Source organism: Natator depressus, chromosome 28, assembly GCF_965152275.1.
Source record: "Natator depressus isolate rNatDep1 chromosome 28, rNatDep2.hap1, whole genome shotgun sequence".
NCBI lineage: Eukaryota > Metazoa > Chordata > Testudines > Cheloniidae > Natator > Natator depressus.
In genome coordinates, this window is record NC_134261.1 from 6,755,975 (window position 1) to 6,780,425 (window position 24,451).

The 24,451-nt window shown below is 49.2% G+C and overlaps 1 protein-coding gene across 1 annotated transcript; it reads right to left on the reverse strand.

Annotated features, from left to right (window-relative positions):
- Positions 1–421: 421 nt before the first annotated feature.
- On the reverse strand, positions 422–23,906 carry LOC141978991 (uncharacterized). The gene is made up of 8 exons (XM_074941445.1): positions 23,686–23,906; positions 21,986–22,207; positions 21,340–21,362; positions 19,913–20,028; positions 19,578–19,610; positions 13,400–13,488; positions 12,527–12,653; positions 422–5,704 (listed from the first exon to the last, which is right to left on the reverse strand). Exons 2-8 carry the CDS (start codon positions 22,199–22,201, stop codon positions 4,155–4,157), a joined length of 2,154 nt encoding a protein of 717 aa, XP_074797546.1. The 5' UTR covers positions 22,202–22,207; positions 23,686–23,906; the 3' UTR covers positions 422–4,154.
- Between the last annotated feature and the right edge of the window lie 545 nt (positions 23,907–24,451).

Genomic DNA, 24,451 nt, shown 5'->3' on the forward strand with positions numbered 1-24,451 from the left:
AACCCTAGTTGCAGATTTATTTTTGTTAATCCTTCCGTTCAGTTTGAACTGAATTAGCTCATGATCACTTGAACCAAGATTGTCCCCGACAACCATTTCTTCTATGAGGTCCTCACTACTCACCAAAACCAAATCTAAAAATGGCATCCCCTCTAGTTGGTTCAGCAACTACTTGATGAAGGAATCCATCAGCTATCACATCTAGGAAAATCTGAGCCCAATTATTATTCCTAGCACTTGTCCTCCAGTCTATATCTGGGAAGTTAAAGTCTCCCATGATCATGCAGTTTCCATTAGTATTTACTTCATTAAAAACATTAGAAAGGGCTCTATCCATATCCAGATTAGATCCCGGCGGTCTATAGCACACCCCAAGCACTATCCCGGGGGGGAGGGGGGGTCTAGTAGTTGTCTTCCCCAACGTAATTTTTGCCCAGACGGACTCTGTCTTATCCATTTCATCGCTTCTTATTTCTTTACATTCTACCTCATCATTGATAGAAAATGCTACTCCACCACCTTTACCTTTATTTCTGTCTTTCCTAAACAGCACATCCCCTTCAATACCTGTAGTCCAGTCATGACTGCTATTCCACCATGTTTCTGTTATCCCTAGAAAATCTGGTTTCACTTCCTGCACCAGTAGCTCTAGTTCCTCCATTTTGTTACCTAGGTTCCTTGCATTGGTGTATAAACATCTTCATTTTTGCTGTTTGGCCTCGCTCACATTCTGTACCCTATTCGGCAAGGTCATTCTACAGCCACTATGACCTATTAGACTGGTATTCACACTGCCCTTCCTCCTTATATCCTACCCACGGCTGTATCCTCTCTTACTTCATTTTCTTCCCTCTCAATGCTAAAATCCGGTGTGGAGATTACCTGGACATCTCCCAACCATCTCCCCCAAATTCCTAGTTTAAAGCTCTCTTAATCAGTTGTACCAGCCTCTATTTCCTTCCCTACTCAGATGAAGTCCATCCCGAGAGAACTGTCCTCTGTCGATGAAGGCCTCCCAGTGGCCATACATCTCAAAGCCCTCCTTATAGCACCACTGCCTAAGCCATCTGTTGATAGTCATAATCTTGTCACACCTTTGTTGCCCTTCTCAAGGAACAGGCAGAATCCCAATAAAGATTACCTGAGCCTCGATTTCCTTAAGCGTCTTCCCCAGCCTAGCATAGTCTCCCTTAATACTTTCCAGCGAGAATCGAGCCGTATCATTTGTTCCCACATGAAGGATAATTAGGGGATTCTTTCCTGCTCCCTTTAGGATCCTTTTCAACCTCAGGTCTACATCCCATATCTTAGCACCTGGAAGATAGCACACCCTTCTATTCTCTGGATCAGCTCTGGTTACAGGCCTGTCTATTCTTCTCAGTAAAGAGTCCTTTTGTTTTTAATAAAATGTACCTTTTTTAAGAACAGGATTGCATTTTTGGTGTCATAAGTGGTTTGTGCATGATTCTCATTAGCTCTTCCCCGGAAGGGGTGGTGGTGGTGAAAGGGCTTGAGGGTACCCCACAGGGAGGAATTCCCAAGTGCTCCTTCCTGGGTCCAAGGGTGGTGGTGGTTCTTTTTGTTTGGTTGGTTTTTTTGTTTTCTGGGCTTTTTTTTTTTGCATTTGGGTTTTGGTAGCATTTATCAAGCCAAAGTCAGAGAAAAGCTGTAACCTTGGGATTTTAATACAAGCCTGGAGTGACCCGTATTAATTTTTAGAATCCTCACGGGCCCCCACTTCCTGCACTCAGAGTGGGGATTCATCCTTGACATGAGCAATGTAGTTACACAGCCCTAACCCCCTGTGTAGATGTGCTACTTCAGCAGGAGAGCTTCTCCTGACAACATAGCCACCGCCGCTTGAGGGGGCTGGACTAATAAAGTCCAACGGGAGAGATCTCTCCCATTGGCTTAGAGCATCTGTAACAGCAGTGCTAGGGCACAGCAGCTACATTGGGGCAGCTGCGCCAACATCAGCTTTATTGTGTAGCCGGAGTGTCAGACACAAAACCATAGAATCAGGACTTAACATGCGTGTATACGGAAGTCTGAAATCTGAGACTGACACATTCGTTGCCTCATTGGTTACCATCGTTTCTACAGCCCGAAAGTCCTTGTTACCCACTCAGGCACCCAGTTTGGGATCTACAGGGAAGGAATGTCCTATGAAGCACTCTCTCTTTGGATCCAAATGGTGAAGGAGGATTGTTCTCAGTCTAACCTTGGTATCCTTTGGAACTGTAATCAGTGACACTGAACTAGGAAGTGGAGTTGTACAAACAATTTTCCTTGGATCATTGGTCACCATAGCTTCCTTTACTGGGGTGGAAACAAAGAACTGAGTGTGTACACTTTCAACCCCAGTTCTTTCCAAATCCTTGGCCTTGGGTAGGGTAAATTTACACTTCTCTGAAGTAGAATCCTTTACAAAACCACTCAAAATCTCAGTAGTGTTCATGAGGAATGGCTTCCCAAACCATACCCAGCTTTTCTTTAATTTGGTGGCACAGTTCCAGGCAAGGGATTGGATACAGGCTGGATCAGAATCTCTGTTAGTTACCAGAGCTGGAGTTTCTATTCAAAAATAGCTATTTTTCTAAAGCTATTAGATTTCCCACACTGCTTTCATTTTATAAACATTTTCAGCACCTACAAAGGATAAATTCAACAAAAACCCCACTTCTATTTCCTCAACATCTGCATCATGAAGAGGACCATTCCCTATGCCACAGAATTAACTAGGAGACATCTTCTGTAGGGCCTGGGTTACACATGCTTTGGGAACCAAATACAAGGGCATTTTGCCTAGTTCAAAATCACTTAGCATGGAATTTTCTCACCAGATCATCTGAGACAATATTGCCTTAAACAATTGAACGACACTGTGATGATATGCACTTCCTTCTGTTAGTTGGGGTTCTGCTGTTGTTCACCATTTCCGAGCGGAGATTTTAAATCACCATTTTTTCTTTGTTAGTATGTCCAGTAAATTGGAGCATTCTCTCCTGTTGACAGAACTGCACTTGAACTGTCTCCATGTCATCATGGAGGGATGGGGAAAAAGCAAGGCTGAAGTGAGAAATGATGACGTTAGCAAACGGTCATTTGTCTTAAATTCTCCAATAAATCTGAGCTATAGCCTATCAAACTGAACTAATATCCAATTGGGTGACCAAACAGCCTTCAGGAAAGATAGACAGACACCCACATCACAGAGAGATAGAATACATGACAATGAAAGTGTCAAGTGAAATTCCAGAGCAGGTTACGTCTGATTATTCAGAATCAGGACAAGAGAGTCTCCCATCACATGATCCTCTGATCCATTCAAACATACCTCACTCAGCACTGTCTCAATAGTCAGTTATGTTATTTACAAAATTTTTAGTATCCTAACATCCCCATAATGGGGGGGGGGGGGGAGGAAAACAGCCACCTTGCCAGAAGAAGTTTTACCAATAGATGGAACCTGGGATTTAAACTCCAAATGATCACAGTGTGTTTGGGATCCATCTGAATTCCCCTTCCAGGTCTTTGATACTTTCATCTCCAGTCATAAGGACTCTGATATAGGATTAAAGAAGTCAAAGCATCATCTCCAAGCACAGACAACTGAGAACACTTCATCACATGACACTTTGAGAAGTGGAGGGATAGAATGTGACGAAGATACACTCTGCCTGGCTCAGACAAAAGGTAACCGTTCTGCAGTGATGGGGAAGGAGGGAATCTCTGAGTCACTCCATCTCCTTGCAGTGTCACAGAGGCAGAAATGACACTTCTTTTCCTGCCCCTGCTCCTCTTCATTTAAATATATTCTGAAAAGTTCCCAATATAACTGCTCTTCAGCAGAACCCAGAGCAATGTGAGAATCATTGGTGACTCTAACAATAACTGCAACAGGAGGAATGGTATAAATGTGATGCTTCCTGGTTCCCTGGTAGGAAGCGCCCACTCGAATTACTCATGGAACAATTGAGTGGATAGAAAGAACCAATGTGTCAACCTCAAAACAGGGCGAACTGCAAAAGGCAAAAATGGACCACTCCTCTCGACAAGCTGAGGGATAATGGTGCTGCAAACAGTTCAAAGAGCTTAAAAGTTACTTTTTGGGAGTCAGGAAAAATATTAAAGAAAAGAAAGTACGGATAGCCCTAGAGGTTTTTACGGTGTTGATCCCCCTTGCAGATTCTCTGATGGCTAACATGGGCTGACTGCCAAGAGAAGGTATTCCCACACTCACGGCATTCATAGGGCCTCTCCCCGGTGTGGATTCTCTGATGTTTAGAAAGGGCTGAGGTGTTAGTGAAGCATTTCCCACACTCACGGCATTCAAAGGGCCTCTCCCCTGTGTGGATTCTCTGATGTTCAGAAAGGGCTGAGCTCTTAGTGAAGCATTTCCCACACTCATGGCATTTATAGGGCCTCTCCCCTGTGTGGATTCTCTGATGGGTAATAAGGTTTGAGGTGCGATTGAAGGTTTTCCCGCACTCACGGCATTCATAGGGCTTCTCCCCTGTGTGGATTCTCTGATGTTCAGAAAGGGCTGAGCTGCTAGTGAAGTTTTTCCCACACTCACGGCATTCATAGGGCCTCTCCCCAGTGTGGATTCTCTGATGTTTAGAAAGTGCTGATCTGCTAGTGAAGGTTTTCCCACACTCACAACATTTATAGGGCCTCTCTCCTGTGTGGATTCTCTGATGGGTAATAAGGTTTGAGGTGCGATTGAAGGTTTTCCCGCACTCACTGCATTCATAGGGCCTCTCCCCTGTGTGGATTCTCTGATGTTCAGAAAGGGCTGAGCTCTTAGTGAAGGTTTTCCCACACTCACGGCATTCATAGGGCCTCTCCCCTGTGTGGATTCTCTGATGATTAATAAGGTGTGAGCTGTGATTGAAGGTTTTTGCACACTCATGGCATTCATATGGCCTCTCCCCTGTGTGGATTCTCTGATGTTCAGAAAGGGCTGAGCTCTTAGTGAAGCATTTCCCACACTCACTGCACTCATAGGGCCTCTCCCCTGTGTGGACTCTCTGATGTTCACAAAGGGCTGAGCTCTTAGTGAAGCATTTCCCACACTCACTGCATTCATACGGCCTCTCCCCTGTGTGGACTCTCTGATGTTCAGAAAGGGCTGAGGTGTTAGTGAAGCATTTCCCACACTCACGGCATTCACAGGGCCTCTCCCCTGTGTGGATTCTCTGATGTTCAGAAAGGGCTGAGCTCTTAGTGAAGCATTTTCCACAGTCACGGCATTTAAAGGGCCTCTCCCCTGTGTGGATTCTCTTATGGGTAATAAGGTTTGAGCTGCAATTGAAGATATTCCCACACTCACTGCATTCACAGGGTTTCTCACCTGTGTGAATTCTCTGGTGCTTTATAAGGGCTGAACAGTCACATAAGTTTTCCCCGCACTCAGTGCATGTATTTTTTCTCTTTCTCCTGAGGATTTCCTGCTGTGTTGTGGTTTCCTTCAGGTCCTTCTGAGTTCCCCAACAGGAAATACATTTATCCACTTTCTCTCCTGGTTGGTTTCCCTGCTCTTTTTCTGGTCTGTGCACATTCTCACAGGATTTTCTCTGCTCATGACTCCTGAACTCATTCCTTTCCGATCTTTGTGATAATGCTCTGTGTTTATCCACTTGCTCAGCATCTTCCTGCTGAGAATTCTGCTCTTCTTTCTCACACACCATTGCATCACCAGCTGTGATAGAGACAGAAACCTCAAACAGGGATGGAAAGGGGAAGGCCAAACCAAAACAAGTGCTTGAGAGAGGTCAAATAAAAATCAGAAACTGAACTCCCCCAAACTCTCCCCCCAAATGTAGTAGTAGGATTTTATGTTTGTATTTTATATAATTTAGAATGAAGGATAAAGAATAAGAATGTAGCATGTATTAAGTGTATTGGTGTATGATCTGATCAAATCCTGCCAGCCACCCTTTTTGAATAACAGAAAGGAATGGCCTAATGGGCCAACGGATAGAGATCCATCAGCCAGAATCTGTGTCTGGACTGATTTCAAGGCAGTAACAGACCTTTGCGGGTCACCAATTTGTTGTAAGTTTAGCATTTTAAAATAAGTAAACGAATGCCATGATTGTTTTCTTTTGCATTGGAATTTGATGTTCCTGTTCAAAATATTGTATGTAAATTAATTCTGTTTTGTGTGTTTGAATGAGAAATGTGTGTGTTAAGAGGTAAGTGTGAAGGTCATGGCTGAACCAGATGTATGAGGGAGGAATGAGACACAGACACAAGGGCGCCGGGAGGCTGCAACACGCCCCTATTGAAATGTCAAAGGAGGGCAGATTGATGACTCAAAAGATGAGACAGGCACCTATCAATGAGGACAAGACAGCTGTGAACAAAATGAGCATGGGATAGCTCCCTGAGGGACTTGATGAAAGAACAAGATAAAGGATGAGAAGGACAATTTAAGAAAACAAGCACTCATCAAACAATAATTGATTACAGCATGACGGTGCAAAACTCATTGGTCCTAATGAAGGAAAATCACTATATAAACAGGGGGCCTTGCCATGAAACTTTGGCTTCACCCTGCCAAGACTTCCCCAGAGCACCGTGTGACGACCGATGTAACCCAGCTTCTCCTACCCATGATCAACCTAGCTGGCCAGTAGGTTGATCTGGACTCTGGACTGGTAACCATAGCATCGACTGGCAGGACAATGTGTGCGTGTGTGGTGTGTGATTGAATGCGTATGCTAAATGTTGTATCTTCAATAAACGTGGCATATTGCCTTTTCCCCTGAAGATGATCCTGTGTGCTTCTTATAAGCATAACAGGGTAATGCCTACAAGGTAGCTGGCTAGCACGTCTTGGAGGGACTGTTCAAATTAAGTGGTTCATCAAGAAACACTGGGTTGACAATGGACCATGGGAGAACCCCATCTACAGTGAGTGGACTGTCATGTAAATGTGCTATCTGAAATCTAGGTAATGGCTTCCTGCAATGACTGGGGGAAATTGGGCACGAACATGTGACTTGCCCATGTAACACCAAACTCCATCTTGTTGTTCTAATTTTCCACAGTAAGAAAAACGGGATGCCCTCCACATGGCAAAAGCTATAAAAGGCCCTGGAAACACCTCCATTTTGTCTTCAATCCTGCTTCTTACCTCTGGAGGAACTTTGCTACAGACTGAAGCTCTGAACAAAGGACTGAATGACCCATCCAAGCTGTGGATGTGTTCCAGAGACTTGACTTAAGCCAGCAGTTTATTCCATCACTGCGAAAAGCCTGAACCAAGAACTTTGCCATTACAGTATGTAATTGATTCCCTTAGCCAATTTTAACTCTCACCTTTCTTTCTTTTTATGAATAAACCTTTAGATTTTAGATACTAAAGGATTGGTACCAGCGTGAGTTTTGGGTAAGATCTAAGTTGTATATTGACCTGGGCGTGGCTAGTCCTTTGGGATCAGAAGAACCTATTATTTAATGACACTGGTTGTATTAAATACTCATATCAGAATCCAGTGTTTTTGGTGGTGTTATAAGAACTGGAATGCCTGCGAAAACTGCCTTTATGTTTTCTTGTTAGCCAGTGTGGTGAAACAGGAGTTTACTTTTGTGGCTGGTTTGGTCTATTTTATAAAAGAATAACCACCAGTTTTGTTTCGTGTTTGCCCTATTTCTCAGCAGTTTGTCCTGAATTTGGCATCCTCAGTTCTGACCCACTAAGGCATGGTGACAGGGTGCCAAGGGAAGGAGCTGCATCATGGATTTACAAGAAGTTAGATGACCCAACCTTCATACAGTCTCCTTTGGGACCGCCCTCTTTAGGATATGTCTACCGTGCATCAGGAAGTCAGCTGCCTTCCAGGCTGGGTCTCACACTAGTGCATTAAAAAATGGATATGGAGACATTGCTTTGATGTTAGGGCCTCCACCGTTATTTGTAGGGAGTCAGCATGGACTCTGGCTGGGAGGCAGCTTCCAGATGCAGTGCAGACGTACCCTTAATGGGCGACATGCTAGCTTTAGCTTTTTCAAAGGGCTAACCCCTGTTCCCCTTCGAACCACAGGGTTAAAAGGAACCACAAAGCTCATCTAGTCTAACCCCCTGCCAAGGTGCAGGATTTGCTGAGTCTAAACCACCAGATGGCTCCAGCTTCCTTTTGAAAACTTCCAGTGAATAACCTTCCACCACCTCCCTAGGCGTCTGTTCCTACTGTTCTTCCAGTTAGGAAGTTTTTTCTGAGATCTAATCTAAATCTGCTGTCCTGTAGTTTGAACCCACTGCCTCTTGTCCTGCCCTCCGTGGCAAGAGAGATGAACTGTTCTCCATTCTTTGTATGGCAGCCCGTAGCAAGGAAGACCAGCAGGGACCACAACCTGCCCCTTGGGCGACAGAGCCAGGAAAGCCACGTCTACCCCTCCGGAAGCTGAGGGGTGGGACAGGAAGCGGATCTACAATCGGGGGGACTTGTAGCTCAGTTGGGCTGGAGCTGCTGAGGAAGACAGACGCTTATCACCCACTGCCAGAGTGGGACACCGAGGAGCTGTTTGGACTGCTGCCAGAGGAATGGCCAGACCAACCAGGGTCACCGGCCACTTGAGGTGCCGACAAGCTGATGGGGCTGCCACAGACCACTGATCCCAGGGAAATGCAGGCCAGAGGTACCAAAACCCTGGGGATTGTAGGAAGTAGCCCAGGGAAGCTAGACCATCGTCTGATTGAGTGTTGGCCTCACACTAAGACAGTGTGTTGCGGGTGGGTCCCCGCTGATCCAGTGGCAGACTACACTGCCACTGTTAGGTCCCTGGGCTAGGACCCAGTGGAGTCAGGTGGGCCAGGGTCTCCCTACCTCCTGCCACCCAGCCAGTTGGGTGGTAGCCTCCCCATCTTCACCCAGGAGGCCTGTGTTGGTCTACCATCCACCGAGCTAGGATGCCAGGCTGTTTGGTGCTTGCCCCTGCCTGAGCCCTAGCCTGTCTGATGCTCGCCTTGGGCAAAGCCCCTAATTGTTTGCTGTCCCACCCTGACTGAGGGCCTGGGCTTGGAGACTTTGCAGCTCTGCCCTGATTGCAGGCCAGAGCATGGACTGTTGGTGCCCAGTCCTGCCTGAGGGCCGGGCACCATAGACTCACTATTGCTCAGCCTGGATCAAGTGGCCTGAGCTTTGAAGACTGATAATCCCCCCTTAACTGATTGCAGTGCTAAGAGCATGACCGTGAGGTGGCATGGCCTCCCTCAGGGATAGACCAGGAGGGATGGCCAAGCACGCTTACACAGCCTTTCGAGTATTTGAAAACGACTATCACCCCCCCAACCCCTTCAACTCTTTTTTTCCAAACTAAACATACCCAGTTACATCAGCCTTTGCTCACTGGCTTGTGTTCCATCCCTTTGATCATCTTTGTCACTTGCCTCTGGATTCTTTCCAGTCTCTCTACATCCTATCTAGTCACTTGTGACCAAAACTGGACACAGGAGTCCCCCTGAGGCCAAATCAGTGCTGAGTAGAGCATTACTGTCACCATCTGTGATTTGCATGCTATGCTTCTGTTAATGCATTTGCTTTTTGGGGTTTTTTTTTTGCATTATCATCACACTGTTGACTTCGTGTTGAGATTGTGATCCACCACAACTCTCAGATCCTTCTCAGCAGTGCTGCTGCCATGCCAGTTATCCCCCAACCTGTATTTGTGCATTGGGTTTTACTTCCCTAAGAGTAGCACCTTACCCTTGTCTTTGTTGAATTTCATTTTGTGGTCTATAGCCCAGTTTGCAAATTTATCAAGATGCTCTATCCTCCAAAGTGTTGATAACCTCCCCCTAGCTTTGTGTCATCTGCAAATTTGATCAGTATGCTCTCTACTCCTACATCCAGGTCATTAACAAAGATGTTAAATAACAGTGGACCCAAAACAGATCCCTGTGACACCCCACTTGAGATATCCCTCCAATCTGACATCAGTCCATTAATAGTTACTCTTTGCGGTTGTGTAACCAATTATACAGTCACTTAATGGTAGTTCCGTTGAACCCGCATTTCTCCAGCTTACTCATGGGATTGTGTCAAAAGCCTTTTTGAAGTCCAGGTCTATTTTAGCCACCAAACTATATCAAAGAAGATGATCAAGCTGGTTTGTCACGCTATGTTCTTAGTAAATCCAAGCTGGCTGCTCTCGATTGCCCTTCGTCCTCCAGGTATTCACAAACCGAATATTTTATTCATTGCTCTAGTAGCTTCCCTGGTAAGGAGGTCAGGCTGAGTAGTCTATAGTTCCCCAGCTTCGCCTTTTCCCCCTTTGTAAAGACGGGCACTATGTTAACCCTTCTCCAATCTTCTGGAACCTGTCTTGTCATCTGCGTTTGCAAATTTTGCCAGACGCTCTGAGATTTCATCAGCTAATTCTGGGGTGAACAGCAAGAAAGGAGATGGCGGGAGGGCTAGTTTGGGGGATTAAGAGCTCTGTTCTAGACATTTGAGATGTTGAGCTTGAGTTGATGGCTAGCTATCCACAAGGAGTCATCAGAGGGAGGCTGAGATTTCAGTGTGGACAGAAGGAGACAGGTCTGGAGTAGAGCGGTAGATCTGTGATTGATCAGCATAGGGACAGGAGCTGAATTTGTGTTTATGGGTGAGATTTCCCAGAGATAAAGTGCAGAGGAAGAGGAAGTGACCAAGGACTGAGCCCTGTAGAACCCCCACAGAAAACCAGAGTGTGTGTGGGGGGTGAGGATGATCTTCTTAAATACACACTGAATAGTGGTTACAGAGGTAGGAGAAGAGCCAGGAAAAAGACAAGATGTCAAGAAGATGACCATGGTCAGTGGTACTAAAGGCGGCTGACGGGTCAAGAAGAATAAGGATGGAGTGCTGGTTCTGAGCTTTGCTTAGGGAGAGGACATTAGAGACTTTGGCAAAAGCATTCTCAGCGGAGGGCCCCAAATATCTGCCTCCCTGAAACCTTCCCTTCCCACTGCCACCAGACCCTTCCTGCTCCTTGGAGCAACCACTCCCCATACCCTTCCCACTATCCTCAATCTTCTCCACTTCCAAGTATCCCAGATCTCCTACCCAATCCTCCCCCTCCAACAGCACCACTGCTGGGACCTCCACCCCCTTTTCTCCATTCCCAGTCTCCCACTCCCCCGACCCACCACACTACCTGTTCCCAGGAGATTCTGCCTCTGATTCCTCACCTCCTCTTCCTTCCATGGTACCCATCCCTCCCTGATTCCCTCTAGTCTAATCTTCCACATACCTATCCCCTTCCTCCCACTACACTCAGCCTTCCCTAGCTTGTGGCACCAAACAAGCACTAGTTCCCCCATCATCTTCTCCCTTCCCACTGCTCCCTGCTCTCCTCTCTCCTCCTGCACAAGAACTCCTGAATAGTAACCTCACACTGCTCTCAGTCATTGGTTGGTGGGGTGAAGAGGACATGCTGTGGCCACTGCCTCTGAGCTACACCAATTCATCTGAGTCAGAGCCGTACCACTGTTAATTCTCAGACTAGGTGTATTGTGCATTTTGCTTGCATTCTGCAGGAGTTCCTCTTCGACGTTTCCCCCCGGATTCCAAAATTTCAGGGCTGAGAGCAATATTTTAAAGTGTTTTAAAATCCACTTGCAGACTCTGGCCTCTTCTGAGCTGCAAAGTTTTGTCAGCATAGCTCTGTTTGTTAGGGATGCAAAAAACCACATCCTTAATTGATAGAATTATGCCGGCAAAATCTCTCATGCAGAAACAGAGTGCCGAAGAAGTCTATTAAAAAAAATGAGGACATCAAAAGCCCCCAAACTATATAAATATGGAGTACAGGTTGCCCAGTTCTGCTGCATGCCTTTCCACTAGGTGTCTGGTGGCTAAACTTAAACCTCTGAAAACCAGAAAAGGAAGAGTTCATATACACACCAACCCTAAAATGTAACCTTAACTCTGCCCCTAGCCCTGCAGCTGGCACTAGCCACTGGGAGTGGCTCAGTATGGCTGGTGCAAAGGTTAACAAACTAACAAAGGAAGTGGAGGCTTCTCCATTTCTTGAAGTCTTCAAGTCAGAGTGGATGCCTTTCTGGGGGAGGATTTAGTCCAACACAGCATATTCGGTTCAGTACAGCAGTAACTCGATGAAATTTTATGAGCTGTGTTATATAGGCGGTCAGACTAGATGTCCTAATAGCCCTTTCTGACCATAAAATCTATGATTCTACAATAGATATGAAGGGCTAAGAACATGCCCTTGTCTGTGTTGTGTTCACAGGAGGGAATCCCAGGAATTACCCGCATGCCCCCCAGCTGTGTGCACTGGGTCAGCTGTAGTCGTAACTGGATGGTGGAGGGAGTAGTCTGAGTAGCTTGGCAGAGCTGTGACCACGATATGAAGGGAGGCGCATGTGAACCCTGAGGGACCTAGTCTGCCCCATTTCAATGTACTTAATGGGCTGTTGCTGAGATAGGGCAGAGTAGAGGTGGCATTGTGGGGGCGGTGTGAACCTTAACTCTTCATTTCCCCTTCTAATAACCGAGGGGACAGGAATCCTTACCCAGCGAGGTCACATTCTCGTAGTTCTCCTGCATGACGTCTCTGCAGAGGGCTCTCTGAGCAGGGTCCAGCAGAGCCCACTCTTCCCTGGTGAAATACACAGCCACCTCCTCGAAGGTCACCGGCCCCTGAAAGAGGAAGAGTCCAACCCTCAGTGCCTGCTGCCCCAGACACAGCCCCACTATTCGTGGGGGAGAGGAGCCAATCAAATGGAAGCTCTGGGAGGCTCACAGTCAACAGAGTCCCACCCCCACCCTGCTCAGAGCAGCCAGGAGGCAAAACAGGAGGGGAGATAGAGATCCCCTAGTCCCCCCCAGCAGACAGAGGGGGAAGGTCATCTTCTCATTCATCACACACCTACAAGCCAGAGGCTGATACATGGGATGGGGCCCCCAGTAGGCTCCAGGGTTGGCTCCGCAATCGGAATCCCAACACGCTTCCCATTGCCAGCAGCTGAAAGGAAGGGGGGGGTTATCTACTCTACGCCCCACTAGTGAGTAACCCTTCCCCTTCCCCCCCCCCCCGCCCCCGCTTCATATCTGATAGCAGCCTCTGGCGGGTAGGTTTATGTTCTTCCACTGGGAATCTGATCCATTTTCCCAGCACTGTCCAGTGTTCCCCCGCCAACCCCATTCTACAAATAGGGTAATTTCCTCCCCCAAACCCCTACGTCTGTTCCTGGAATCCAGGATGTGGGTTCAACAATTCCCAGCAAGTTTGTCACATGCCTTGTCCCCCTCCCTTTCTGCACCCTGGGTATTTCCTGCCCCCATCCCACCTCCAGACTAAACTCCTCCAAAGATCCCAGGCCCTCAGTATTTCCTGCCCCCTCCCTCCAGCAGGAACCCACTAGCAACCCCGCAATAATCCCTACCTGGACTGGCTCCACGACAGCCAGTTCCCTTCCCCGTCCCGTGAGAGGCTGGGACAATCTGGAGCCAAAGGTGTGTATTACTCTGCCACCTGTCAGGGTGAGAAGGGGGACAGGGAAGATTTCAGAAGGGCCTCTAGTTCCTGTCACATCGTGATTTGCCCCGGCCCTTTCCCTGCACAAGATGTTTCTGACTCGCATGCTGGGAAAACATTCCATCACTTTATCACGGCCCAGACCCAACCCCTCCCCCCAGCACTAAATCCACTGCGCTAGTTTGAAAACCCTGAGAGCAACTCCCCCAGTGGTGGGGACCAGGCAGGGACAGGACAAAGTCTGCCCAGTGCTGGTGCAGGAAATGAAAGGAATTTTGCTGGGGATATTAAGCTGGAAGGCATTGTCAATAGACACAAAGAGTGGACCATTAAGTGGGGCTCACTTCTATTTTATGCATGACATTCCTCACGCTTCAGGGTTTCAGCCACCACTGCCGGGGTCTTGAAGGCACTTTCCCCCACAATGTATTTTGAGAGGGTTTTTTTTAATCTCCTTCCTCTGAAGATTCAGGAACAGCCAGAGAAGAAGACAAGTCAGGTTGTCAGTGACCTGGGGGGGTTTCAGCTTCCTCTGCATCGTGGGGTGTGGGTCACTCACTAGGATTACCTGGAAATATCTCACTTAACCATTTCCCTGCCACTGCAGGGGTCTGGGGCACTGGTGCATCTCAGTCCCTCCTGTTCTCTGCCTGGGGCATATAACAGTCTAGTCTTCCGTGGGCTGCAAGACTTTGGTCTCAGTCCAGCTGTTGTGTTTAGTGGGGGGGGGGGGCTGGGTGGTGTTGGCGGCCAGTGCTAGACAGGAGGTCAGACCAGATGATCCAATGGTCCCTTCTGGCCTTAGACTTTGACTGGATGTCGGCAGGTTTGGGAGCTTGTGACCTTCCCACCCCCCACTTATTTCTCCTTCATTTTCCATCTTGTCTTTCCCCCTGTCCCCTCCCTCTGCCCGGGAGACTTAGTGACCAATGATCTCCTGCAATTGCGGATAGCACTGAATGCCAGTTTGGATCCAAACTTTCTGCCTCCTCCCCGTCTCTACTAACCACCCAAGGGGGTTCAGTCTCACTGGCTGTGAACAGGCAATGAAAGGGTTACTGTGCACAGCTGCAAAAACTGCCTAATTTCCCAGCTGAAATAAGTAAGCGAGTACCACTTATTGCAAGCTGGGGGGGAGGGATAGCTCAGTGGTTTGAGCATTGGCCTGCTAAACCCAGGGTTGTAAGTTCAATCCTCACGGGAGCCATTTAGGGACCTGGGGCAAAAATTGGGGATTGGTCCTGCTTTGAGCAGGGGACTGGACTAGATGACCTCCTGAGGTCCCTTCCAACCCTGATATTCTATGAACAATTTTTTTCTGACCCCTGAACATTTACTAAAAAAGTAAGAATAAAACATGCATCCATGCCGAGTCTCTATATAACTTGTATATTTCAAGAGGCTGACAGAGAATACTTGACCATAATGAACAAGGGAGTGCAGGAGGGGGGAGTGAGATTTTCTTTGCTTTGGATCATAATGAAATGCTCAACATCTCACAGCCTCCTGCCTGCCTTTCCTGAGCCCCCGGGGGTCACAAACCACCAACCGAGAAACACAAGCCTAGATCTTTATTTTCTATCGTCATTGACTACGACTGGAGAGAGAGGGCTACATTGTACCCAGACAAAGCATGAATGAGCCAAGTGCTATGGCATATATGGATCGACCCTGGGAACTGTTAATTCCAATAACATCCACGTTTTGAACTCTCTTCCTTACTTCACTGTGAAAAGAATATGAAAGTTCAGAAGATCTTACAATAGCAACAAGTTGATGAAAATTATGTTAAATTATTTTCAGCCATGAATGTGATGCACAGGTGCAAGAAGACCAAATGCAGAAAATTAAATTAGTCCAAACAAAAGGGGGCTAATGATATCATTCAGGGACAGTACTAAGAACATGCTTGGAGAACAAGAAAACGTAGGAACAAAGTTACCTATGCCAAATTTGGCCTTAGGGACATGGATTTAAAAACGGGGGAGAGGGAAGAAAGAAAATCATCTATCAACTTGGCAGGTTTGTATCTCATCACAACTCCTCCAAGGTTCCTCAACCCAAGTCAGAAGCAGCAAACTGATGATCCACGATTCTTAATTTTCATTTTTTAAATTCTGTTGTATCCTGTTCCTTTCTCACAAAGGCTGTAAGGGCTTGTCAGTTAAAATATAGTCCAAAGAGACCCATTGCTCCAGTGAGTAGTGACTTTCTTAAAATCTCTAAACACTTGTAAGTTAAATTATTTTCTAAAAGGACCCCTCAAAAGAGCAGGATTAGTAATGAAACTTACTCTGTTCCCCGCAGGCCACTGCCTCCGTGCCTTTACTCTCTGGTGCAACGCCTTTCAATAATTCTAGCTCTGCTGAAGATGTTCCCCAGAAATTAATTATCCCAGGGGTGAACAAGAATGTATTGGGGGGAAAATTAAGAGTCTATCTTAAATGTATAAAATCATTCCAGGAAACTTTCAAATACATGTTTAAAAAGAGCTCAGCCTTTGTATTTTGTAAAAAAAAGTCTCAAGCAGAAATTCAAAACCAGGAAAAGTTGTCAAAATCTTAGCGGTCTTAAAAACAAAACAAAAAAAGCTTTAAAATCAGACTGTGTAAACTTAATGTTTAAACATTTAATATGACTGCAATTAAAAATGCCAAAATGAAATGACTAAAATTAATTTAATCAGTAAACAATGCAATACTTAAAAAAAGTAAAAGCAACAAAAAATTAGAGGACAAAAAAATCTTGCAAAAGCTTTAAATGCTTAAGTGACATTGATGAGCTAAAATATTTAAGAGACAAGTCCGCTGAAAATACGTGGTGCAAGAACAAAGTAACATCGCTTCACATTGTTCCACAGCTTCCAAGGGCTGGAGGCTGCTATCCCCCGTCACTAAAAGCGAATGGCTACGCAGGTGGTGTCGGAGAGAAGGTTTTGGATTCTTTGACCATGGGATGGTGTTCCATGAAGGAGGAGTGCTAGGCAGAGATGGGCTCCACCTAACGAAGAGAGGGAAGAGCATCTTCGCAAGCAGGCTGGCTAACCTAGTGAGGAGGGCTTTAAACTCGGTTCACCAGGCTTTAAACTAGGTTCACCAGGGGAAGTGGGATACCAGGAGGAAGCAGGAGCAGGAGTGCGTGAGAGAGGAGGGCTCCTGCCTCATACTGAGAAAGAGGGGCGATCAGCGGGTTATCTCAAGTGCCTATATACAAATGCACGAAGCCTGGGAAACAAGCAGGGAGAACTGGAAGTCCTGGCAAAGTCAAGGAATTAGAATGTGATTGGAATAACAGAGACTTGGTGGGATAACTCACATGACTGGAGTACTGTCATGGATGGATATAAACTGTTCAGGAAGGACAGGGAGGCCAGAAAAGGTGGGGGAGTTGCACTGTATGTAAGGGAGCAGTATGACTGCTCAGAGCTCAAGTATGAAACTGCAGAAAAACCTGAGAGTCTCTGGATTAAGTTTAGAAGTGTGAGCAACAAGGGTGATGTCGTGGTGGGAGTCTCCTATAGACCACCAGACCACGGGGATGAGGTGGATGAGGCTTTCTTCCGGCAACTCACGGAAGTTACTAGATCGCAGGCCCTGGTTCTCATGGGAGACTTCAATCACCCTGATATCTGCTGGGAGAGCAATACAGCGGTGCACAGACAATCCAGGAAGTTTTTGGAAAGTGTAGGGGACAATTTCCTGGTGCAAGTGCTGGAGGAACCAACTAGGGGCGGACCTCTTCTTGACCTGCTGCTCACAAACCGGGAAGAATTAGTAGGGGAAGCAAAAGTGGATGGGAACCTGGGAGGCAGTGACCATGAGATGGTCGAGTTCAGGATCCTGACACAAGGAAGAAAGGAGAGCAGCAGAATATGGACCCTGGACTTCAGAAAAGCAGACTTTGACTCCCTCAGGGAACTGATGGGCAGGATCCCCTGGGAGAATAACATGAGGGGGAAAGGAGTCCAGGAGAGCTGGCTGTATTTTAAAGAATCCTTATTGAGGTTATAGGGACAAACCATCCCAATGTGTAGAAAGAATAGTAAATATGGCAGGCGACCGGCTTGGCTTAACAGTGAAATCCTTGCTGCTCTTAAATACAAAAAAAGAAGCTTACAAGAAGTGGAAGATCGGACAAATGACCAGGGATGAGTATAAAAATATTGCTCGGCCTTGCAGGAGTGAAATCAGGAAGGCCAAATCACACCTGGAGTTGCAGCTAGCAAGAGATGTTAAGAGTAAGAAGAAGGGTTTCTTCAGGTATGTTAGCAACAAGAAGAAAGTCAAGGAAAGTGTGGGCCCCTTACTGAATGAGGGAGGCAACCTCGTGACAGAGGATGTGGAAAAAGCTAATGTACTCAATGCTTTTTTTGCCTCTGTGTTCACGAGGTCAGCTCCCAGACTACTGCACTGGGCAGCACAGCATGGGGAGGAGGTGGCCAGCCCTCTGTGGAGAAAGAAGTGGTTCGGGACTATTTAGAAAAGCTGGACGTGCACAAGTCCATGGGGCCGGATGCGTTGCATCCGAGAGTGCTAAAGGAGTTGGCGGAAGTGATTGCAGAGCCATTGGCCATTATCTTTGAAAACTCATGGCGATTGGGGGAGGTCCCGGACGACTGGAAAAAGGCTAATGTAGTGCCCATCTTTAAAAAAGGGAAGGAGGAGGATCCTGGGAACTACAGGCCTGTCAGCCTCACCTCAGTCCCTGGAAAAATCATGGAGCAGGTCCTCAAGGAATCAATTCTGAAGCACTTAGAGGAGAGGAAAGTGATCAGGAACAGTCAGCATGGATTCACCAAGGGCAAGTCATGCCTGACTAATCTAATTGCCTTCTATGACGAGATAACTGGCTCTGTGGATGAGGGGAAAGCAGTGGACGTGTTGTTCCTTGTCTTTAGCAAAGCTTTTGACACGGTCTGCCACAGAATTCTTGCCAGCAAGTTAAAGTACGGGCTGGACGAATGGACCATAAGGTGGATAGAAAGCTGGCTAGATTGTCGGGCTCAACAGGTAGTGATCAATGGCTCCATGTCTAGTTGGCAGCTGGTATCAAGTGGAGTGCCCCAGGGGTCGGTCCTGGCGCCGGTTTTGTTCAATATCTTCATTAATGATCTGGAGGATGGTGTGGATTGCACTCTCAGCAAGTTTGCGGATGACACTAAACTGAGAGGAGAGGTAGATACGCTGGAGGGTAGGGATAGGATACAGAGGGACCTAGACAAATGAGAGGACTGGGCCAAAAGAAATCTGAGGAGGTTCAACAAGGACAAGTGCAGAGTCCTGCACTTAGGACGGAAGAATCCCAGACACCGCTACAGACTAGGGACCGAATGGCTCAGCAGCAGTTCTGCGGAAACGGACCTAGGGGTTACAGTGGACGAGAAGCTGGATATGAGTCAGCAGTGTGCCCTTGTTGCCAAGAAGGCCAATCGCATTTTGGGCTGTTTAAGTAGGGGCATTGCCAGCAGATTGAGGGACGTGATCGTTCCCCTCTATTCGACACTGGTGAGGCCTCATCTGGAGTACTGTGTCCAGTTTTGGGCCCCACACTACAAGAAGGATGTGGAGAAATTGGAAAGAGTCCAGCGAAGGGCAACAAAAATGATTAGGGGTCTGGAACACATGACTTATGAGGAGAGGCTGAGGGAACTGGGATAGTTTAGTCTGTGGAAGAGAAGAGTGAGGGGGGATTTGATAGCTGCTTTTAACTACCTGAAAGGGGGTCCAAAGAGGATGGATCTAGCCTGTTCTCAGTGGTAGCGGATGAGAGAACAAGGAGTAATGGTCTCAAGTTGCAGTGGGGGAGGTTTAGGTTGGATATTAGGAAACACTATTTCCCTAGGAGGATGGTGAAACACTGGAATGCATTACCTAGGGAGGTGGTGGAATCTCCTTCCTTAGATATTTTTAAGGTCAGGCTTGAGAAAGCCTTGGCTGGGATGATTTAGTTGGGGATCGGTCCTGCTTTGAGCAGGGGGTTGGACTAGATAACCTCCTGAGGTCCCTTCCAACCCTGATATTCTATGATTCTATAAAAGGGTTATTGGTCTGAAATCTGCCCATGACCCGTCAGAGACAGACACGTACCTGTGTCGCTCCCCAGCTCCAGTCGCAGCATCTCTAGGGGAAGGAAAGGAAGAGAGAGGAGAGAATTCAGGCCCTCGCTTTCCTGGGGAGGTTCCCATTAGTTATTAATGTAACTGCTGTTAACTATGAGATGGTGACAGAGATCTGAGGCTGATAATGCAGCCACTGGGGACAGAGCCAGCCCCACAGGGCAACTCCCATGGGGAAGGGCGACTCGCGGAGCTGGGGCTGTGAGATGGAGCCTGGGGTCAGTGACATCCCGAGAGTCCCCGACTCCTCCCCAGGGCCAGGGTCGCTCTAACCAGAGGAGACGCCATCCCCAGACTCCCATTCACCTTTGAATCCCAGCAGCACCTCCTGCAGGACGGCACTTGTCAGAGAGAAATCGCTGAGTCTCTTCTCCAGCTCCGCAAACCCCGGCTCCGGCTTCCGAAACGCCCTGTCCTCCCTGCTGGGGAAAGGAGGAGGGGTGAGAAATAGGCCTGATCCCCAGACCCTGAGCCCAACAACCCCCAAACTCCAGGAAACCTGGATCTGAGCTTTGTAGCCCGAGATGGTCATTGTCACCGTGAGTCACCCGCCCTCAACCCTGGGCTCTCCAGAGAGATGGGAAGTGGGGAGACACCAGAGCAAGGAACGGAGACATTGTTCAGGAGCTTTCTCCGGGACGCTCTGGTTCTGTGGGGTGCTGAGCCACCTCCCACGCTGGTTGACTGCAGTAACAAGGGGCACTAGCACTGGGATTATGTGGAAGGGGAGGAGACACAGACCGAAGCCTGGGCAGGTCCTACATGCTGACAGTGGCCACAGACAGAGCTCAGGTCCCCACCAGGGAGTGAACCTGGGCCCTTTAATGCCAACCCCCCCGAGCCCTTCAGTTGAAGCAGTAACCCTGGGGCATCCAGCTCATTTGGCAGAGAGGGTCATATTGCGCTGTCCGTTATGGTCAGTGGGCCAGGGCATCAGTTTAGGACTCTGTGCCCTGCTCCATTCACAGCAGAACACCCACTGCTCTCCATGGGACACCCACATGCAAAGGACAAGGTGAGAATCTGCCCTTCATATAGGAAATACAATTTTAATTCTTAGTATTTTGCTAAGCCTTTGTCTGTCACACTCAGCGTCACTCAGGAGGAAAACAGACCCCCTCCTGGACTCCCCTGTAGGGCCCCCGATAGTTCTTCCCCTCCTTTCTCCATTTCTCTCTTGCTTCCTTGTCCTTGCTCTCTCCTCTGTTCTTCCCTCCCTACAGCAACCACCAATTTCCACCCCACAAAGGCTTCACTCCCTCCCCTTCCCCTTTCCACCTGCTCAGGTGATCAGCCAGGGAACGCTGAATGTTGACATCAAAGTGTCCTCCCTTCACTTGACACCCCGAAGACATTAACAGGGGACAGGAGAGTTCACGCTCTCTGAGCTACGGCTTCGGGCAGCCCCAGCAAGGCAACGCTGTCTCCCTTTACGCTGGGGAGATGCGGGGAGCCAGCAATCCACTTTAAAAAATTCAAATGCTGAGTTTCTGCGCCCTCAGAACACGGGATGCGGCCGGGAGACAGGCCAGGTCGGGCCCATCGGCCCTGTGTCTAGCAGCCCTGCTGTGACCTCCTGAGCGATCAGACCGTGAACGGCTCTTCTCCTCCCTGAGTCAGCCACTGCGGGAGGCAGAATCACATGCTCCAAGGGCAGGGGGCAGCTTCCTATTCAGTGCAGTTATCAACCCTAACGGCCCATGACGGGGAGCAAAGTGGAGCCCAGGACTTACCTGCCCCCAGTGCTCCCAGCACCCTAAAGAGGGAGAGAAAGAGGAGACAGTCAGGGGGAACGTCCCTGGGTGGGGAGGCCTCCTGCTCTGCAGGGGAGTCACCACTGAAGCCTCGGGTACTAGGGGAATTTCAGGTTTACATTCCCAGAGCAGCTGCCACCCCCTACCAGGGACTTTCCCCTATTGCTGGCAGGTCGCCAGTGAGGAAACCTTCTCCCCAGGCACTTTACAGGCAGAAGATATTTCTCTGCATTGAGAACCCAATTCCTCCAGTGCTGAGAGACCCAGAAGGCCCCTGGCCCCACTGAACCCATTAACCTGGTGTGAGAGGGGCCTTAGGCCTGGCTCAGGACCTCAGCATGGTGGGGGAGGGGATTTCATCCTCCAAGTAAAAATGTAGACAGACATTTCCAGGAGAGAAGGCCTTGGGGCTGCAGCATCCAGGACTCCCAGGACCCATCCCTGGCGCCGCTGCCAGACTCACTTTGTGACCTTGTCCAGGGCTCTGCCCTGCCCTGTGCCTCAGTTTCCCCCTTTGTCCCATAGGGATAATGCCCCCGATCCCCCTTTGTAAAGTGCTTTGGAGTCTGGGGCGGGGACGCTCCTATAGGAACGCTGCGTGTGATCATTGCAACGACAGCCTGACCTGCAGGGGTTGGCTCAGGGGCGGCTGCCCCTTCTCTCCTCCCTGCTCCCCGAGCAGGGAAATCTCCTGGGACAGTCGGCAGATGCCCGCATCCCTTCTCTGGACAATGGCTCTCTCTAGCTCTTCCAGCCGGGACAGCAGCCGCTGCTCCTGCTCCGCCAGAAACCCTCGCAGCTCCTGCCACTCCCAGACCATCTTCTGCCTCTCGGCTGCCATCCGGCTCTGCAACAGGGAGAGGGCGACTCAGTAACAGGGGAACACAGAACATAAGACCGGACATACTGGGTCAGACCAAAGGACCATCTAGCCCAGTGTCCTGTCTTCCGACAGTGACCAATGCCAGCTGCCCCAGAGGAAATGAACAGAACAGGTCATCATCAAGTGATCCATCCCCTGTCGCCCATTTCCAGCTTCTGGCAAACAGAAGCTAGGGACACCATCCCTGCCCATCCTGGCTAATTGCCCCTGATGGACCTGTCCTCCATCAACTTATTTAGCTCTTTTTTGAACCCTGTTATTGTCCTGGCCTTCAACATCCTCTGGCAAGGAGTTCCCCAGGTTGACTGTGCAGTGTGTGAAAAAATACTTCCCTTTGTTTGTTTTAAACCTGCTGCCTGTTCATTTTACGGGGTGACCCCTAGTGCGTGAGTTATAGGAAGGAGTAAATATCACGTCCTTCTTTACTTTTGCCACTCTAGTCATGATTTTATAGACCTCTATCCTATCCCCCCACTTAGTTGTCTCTTTTCCAAGCTGAACAGCCTCAGGCTTTGTCTACCCCGGCACTTCGTCGGCACAACTTGTCATTCAGGGGTGTTAAAAAACACACACCCCAGTGACAAATTTTGACCCACGAAAAGTGCTGGGCTGAACAGCACGTTGTCGGCAAGAGCACTCTCCCACCGACAGCTGCCGCTCTTGTGGGGTGGAAGTTTTTTGTCGGCAGGAGACCATGGATTTATAGAGAGGCAATAGGATGTTTTCTGTCTTATTATCTCCCCCTTTCTTCACGATTCCCAATGGTCTATTCGCTTTTTTGACTGACGCTGCACCTTGAGTGGATGTTTCTAGAGAAATGTCCACTGTGATGCCAAGATCTCTTTCTTGAGTGGCAACAGCTAATTTAGACCCCGTCATTTTCTGTGCATAATTGATATGACTTTTTCCAGTGTGCATTACTTTGCATTTATCCGCACGGACATTCATCTGCTCCGTACCTGGGGAGAATCATAAATGCGCCTCGGGGCGGGTGACAGAGTTATTTACCAGAACACAAGATCTCTTGCGGTGGGGGGTGGGAAGTTCGATTTTCCCAGGAAGAGAGGAGGGATAAGGGCCGGGGTGAGCTGTACATCACCAACAGGAGGGACACTTCCCCCCAAAACCTCATCAACTTGCACTGAGCCAAATCCTCCATCTCTGCAGCCCGCATTTCCTCCCCATTCCCCCCAGGTGCGGGAAAGGCTCCCCGGTCACTGTGACACGCAGACAGCCCGTGGGCAGGGGCTCTGGGCTCACACAGACTGACCCGCTCCTGCCCAGCAGCCTCCTGCACCCTGCGGGCACCGTGTCACCCCCGTGTCGGACCCTGGGCTCCGGTGGGGACGGGTCCCTGGCTAAGGCTGGCGGGGTGGGCCCTGTGTTCACCGTGTCGTTCTTATGCCAGGCAAACCGCAGTGGCAGGGGCCCTGGGCACCCACCAGCAGCTCCTGGCTTTGCCGCTGCTCCTCGGCTTTGGCGGCTTCTCTCTCTTTGCCCGGAGGGGCCCGATGCTCTCGTGGGGGCTCCTGGAAGATGGGGGGAGAGGAGAGGAAACTGCTACAAAGGGCTGTCAGATTTCAGAGCCCCGTCCTGCCCTGCAGACTCCTGTACAGAGTCGGAGGGGAGCGGGGGGGACTCACACTGAGAGGAGACGGGGTGAAACACGGACTAGCTTTTCCCGAGGAAACGCAGGGCCCCCCGGCTGGGTGCAGCCCGACCCCCAGCGCCCCACGTCCCCCGGCGGGGGGGGGGCCCGGACTTCTCTCACATCCCAAGCAGCCAACTTCAGACAGTCCCAGCTCCAACCCCCAATGCTCCCGCAGGGCCAGATCTGAACATGGAGCCCCCCCCCCCCCGCAAACATCCCCCCAATCGCCAGCTCTGACCCCCCCCACCCCGTAAATCGACTCGCCCCAAAATCCCAGCTCCAAGAATCCCCAGCACCAGCCGCCGCCCCCCCAGCTCCGGCTCTGGACCCCCCCCCCAGCTCCGGCTCCCCCGTCCCCTGGCTCCCGGGCCGAGCCTGGGCTCCGGGCCCCTCCCGGGCTCCGTGGCACCGGCCCGGGACACTCGCCCCCCGCCCCCCCGCGGCAGGAGCGCGTCCGCCCCACGCGTGTCCCCGGCCCCCGCCGCCCACCCGGGCCCTGCCCCGCTCCGCGCTGCCCCGCGGGCCGCCGGGCTGGAGCCGCCTCCGCGCTGCGCTCC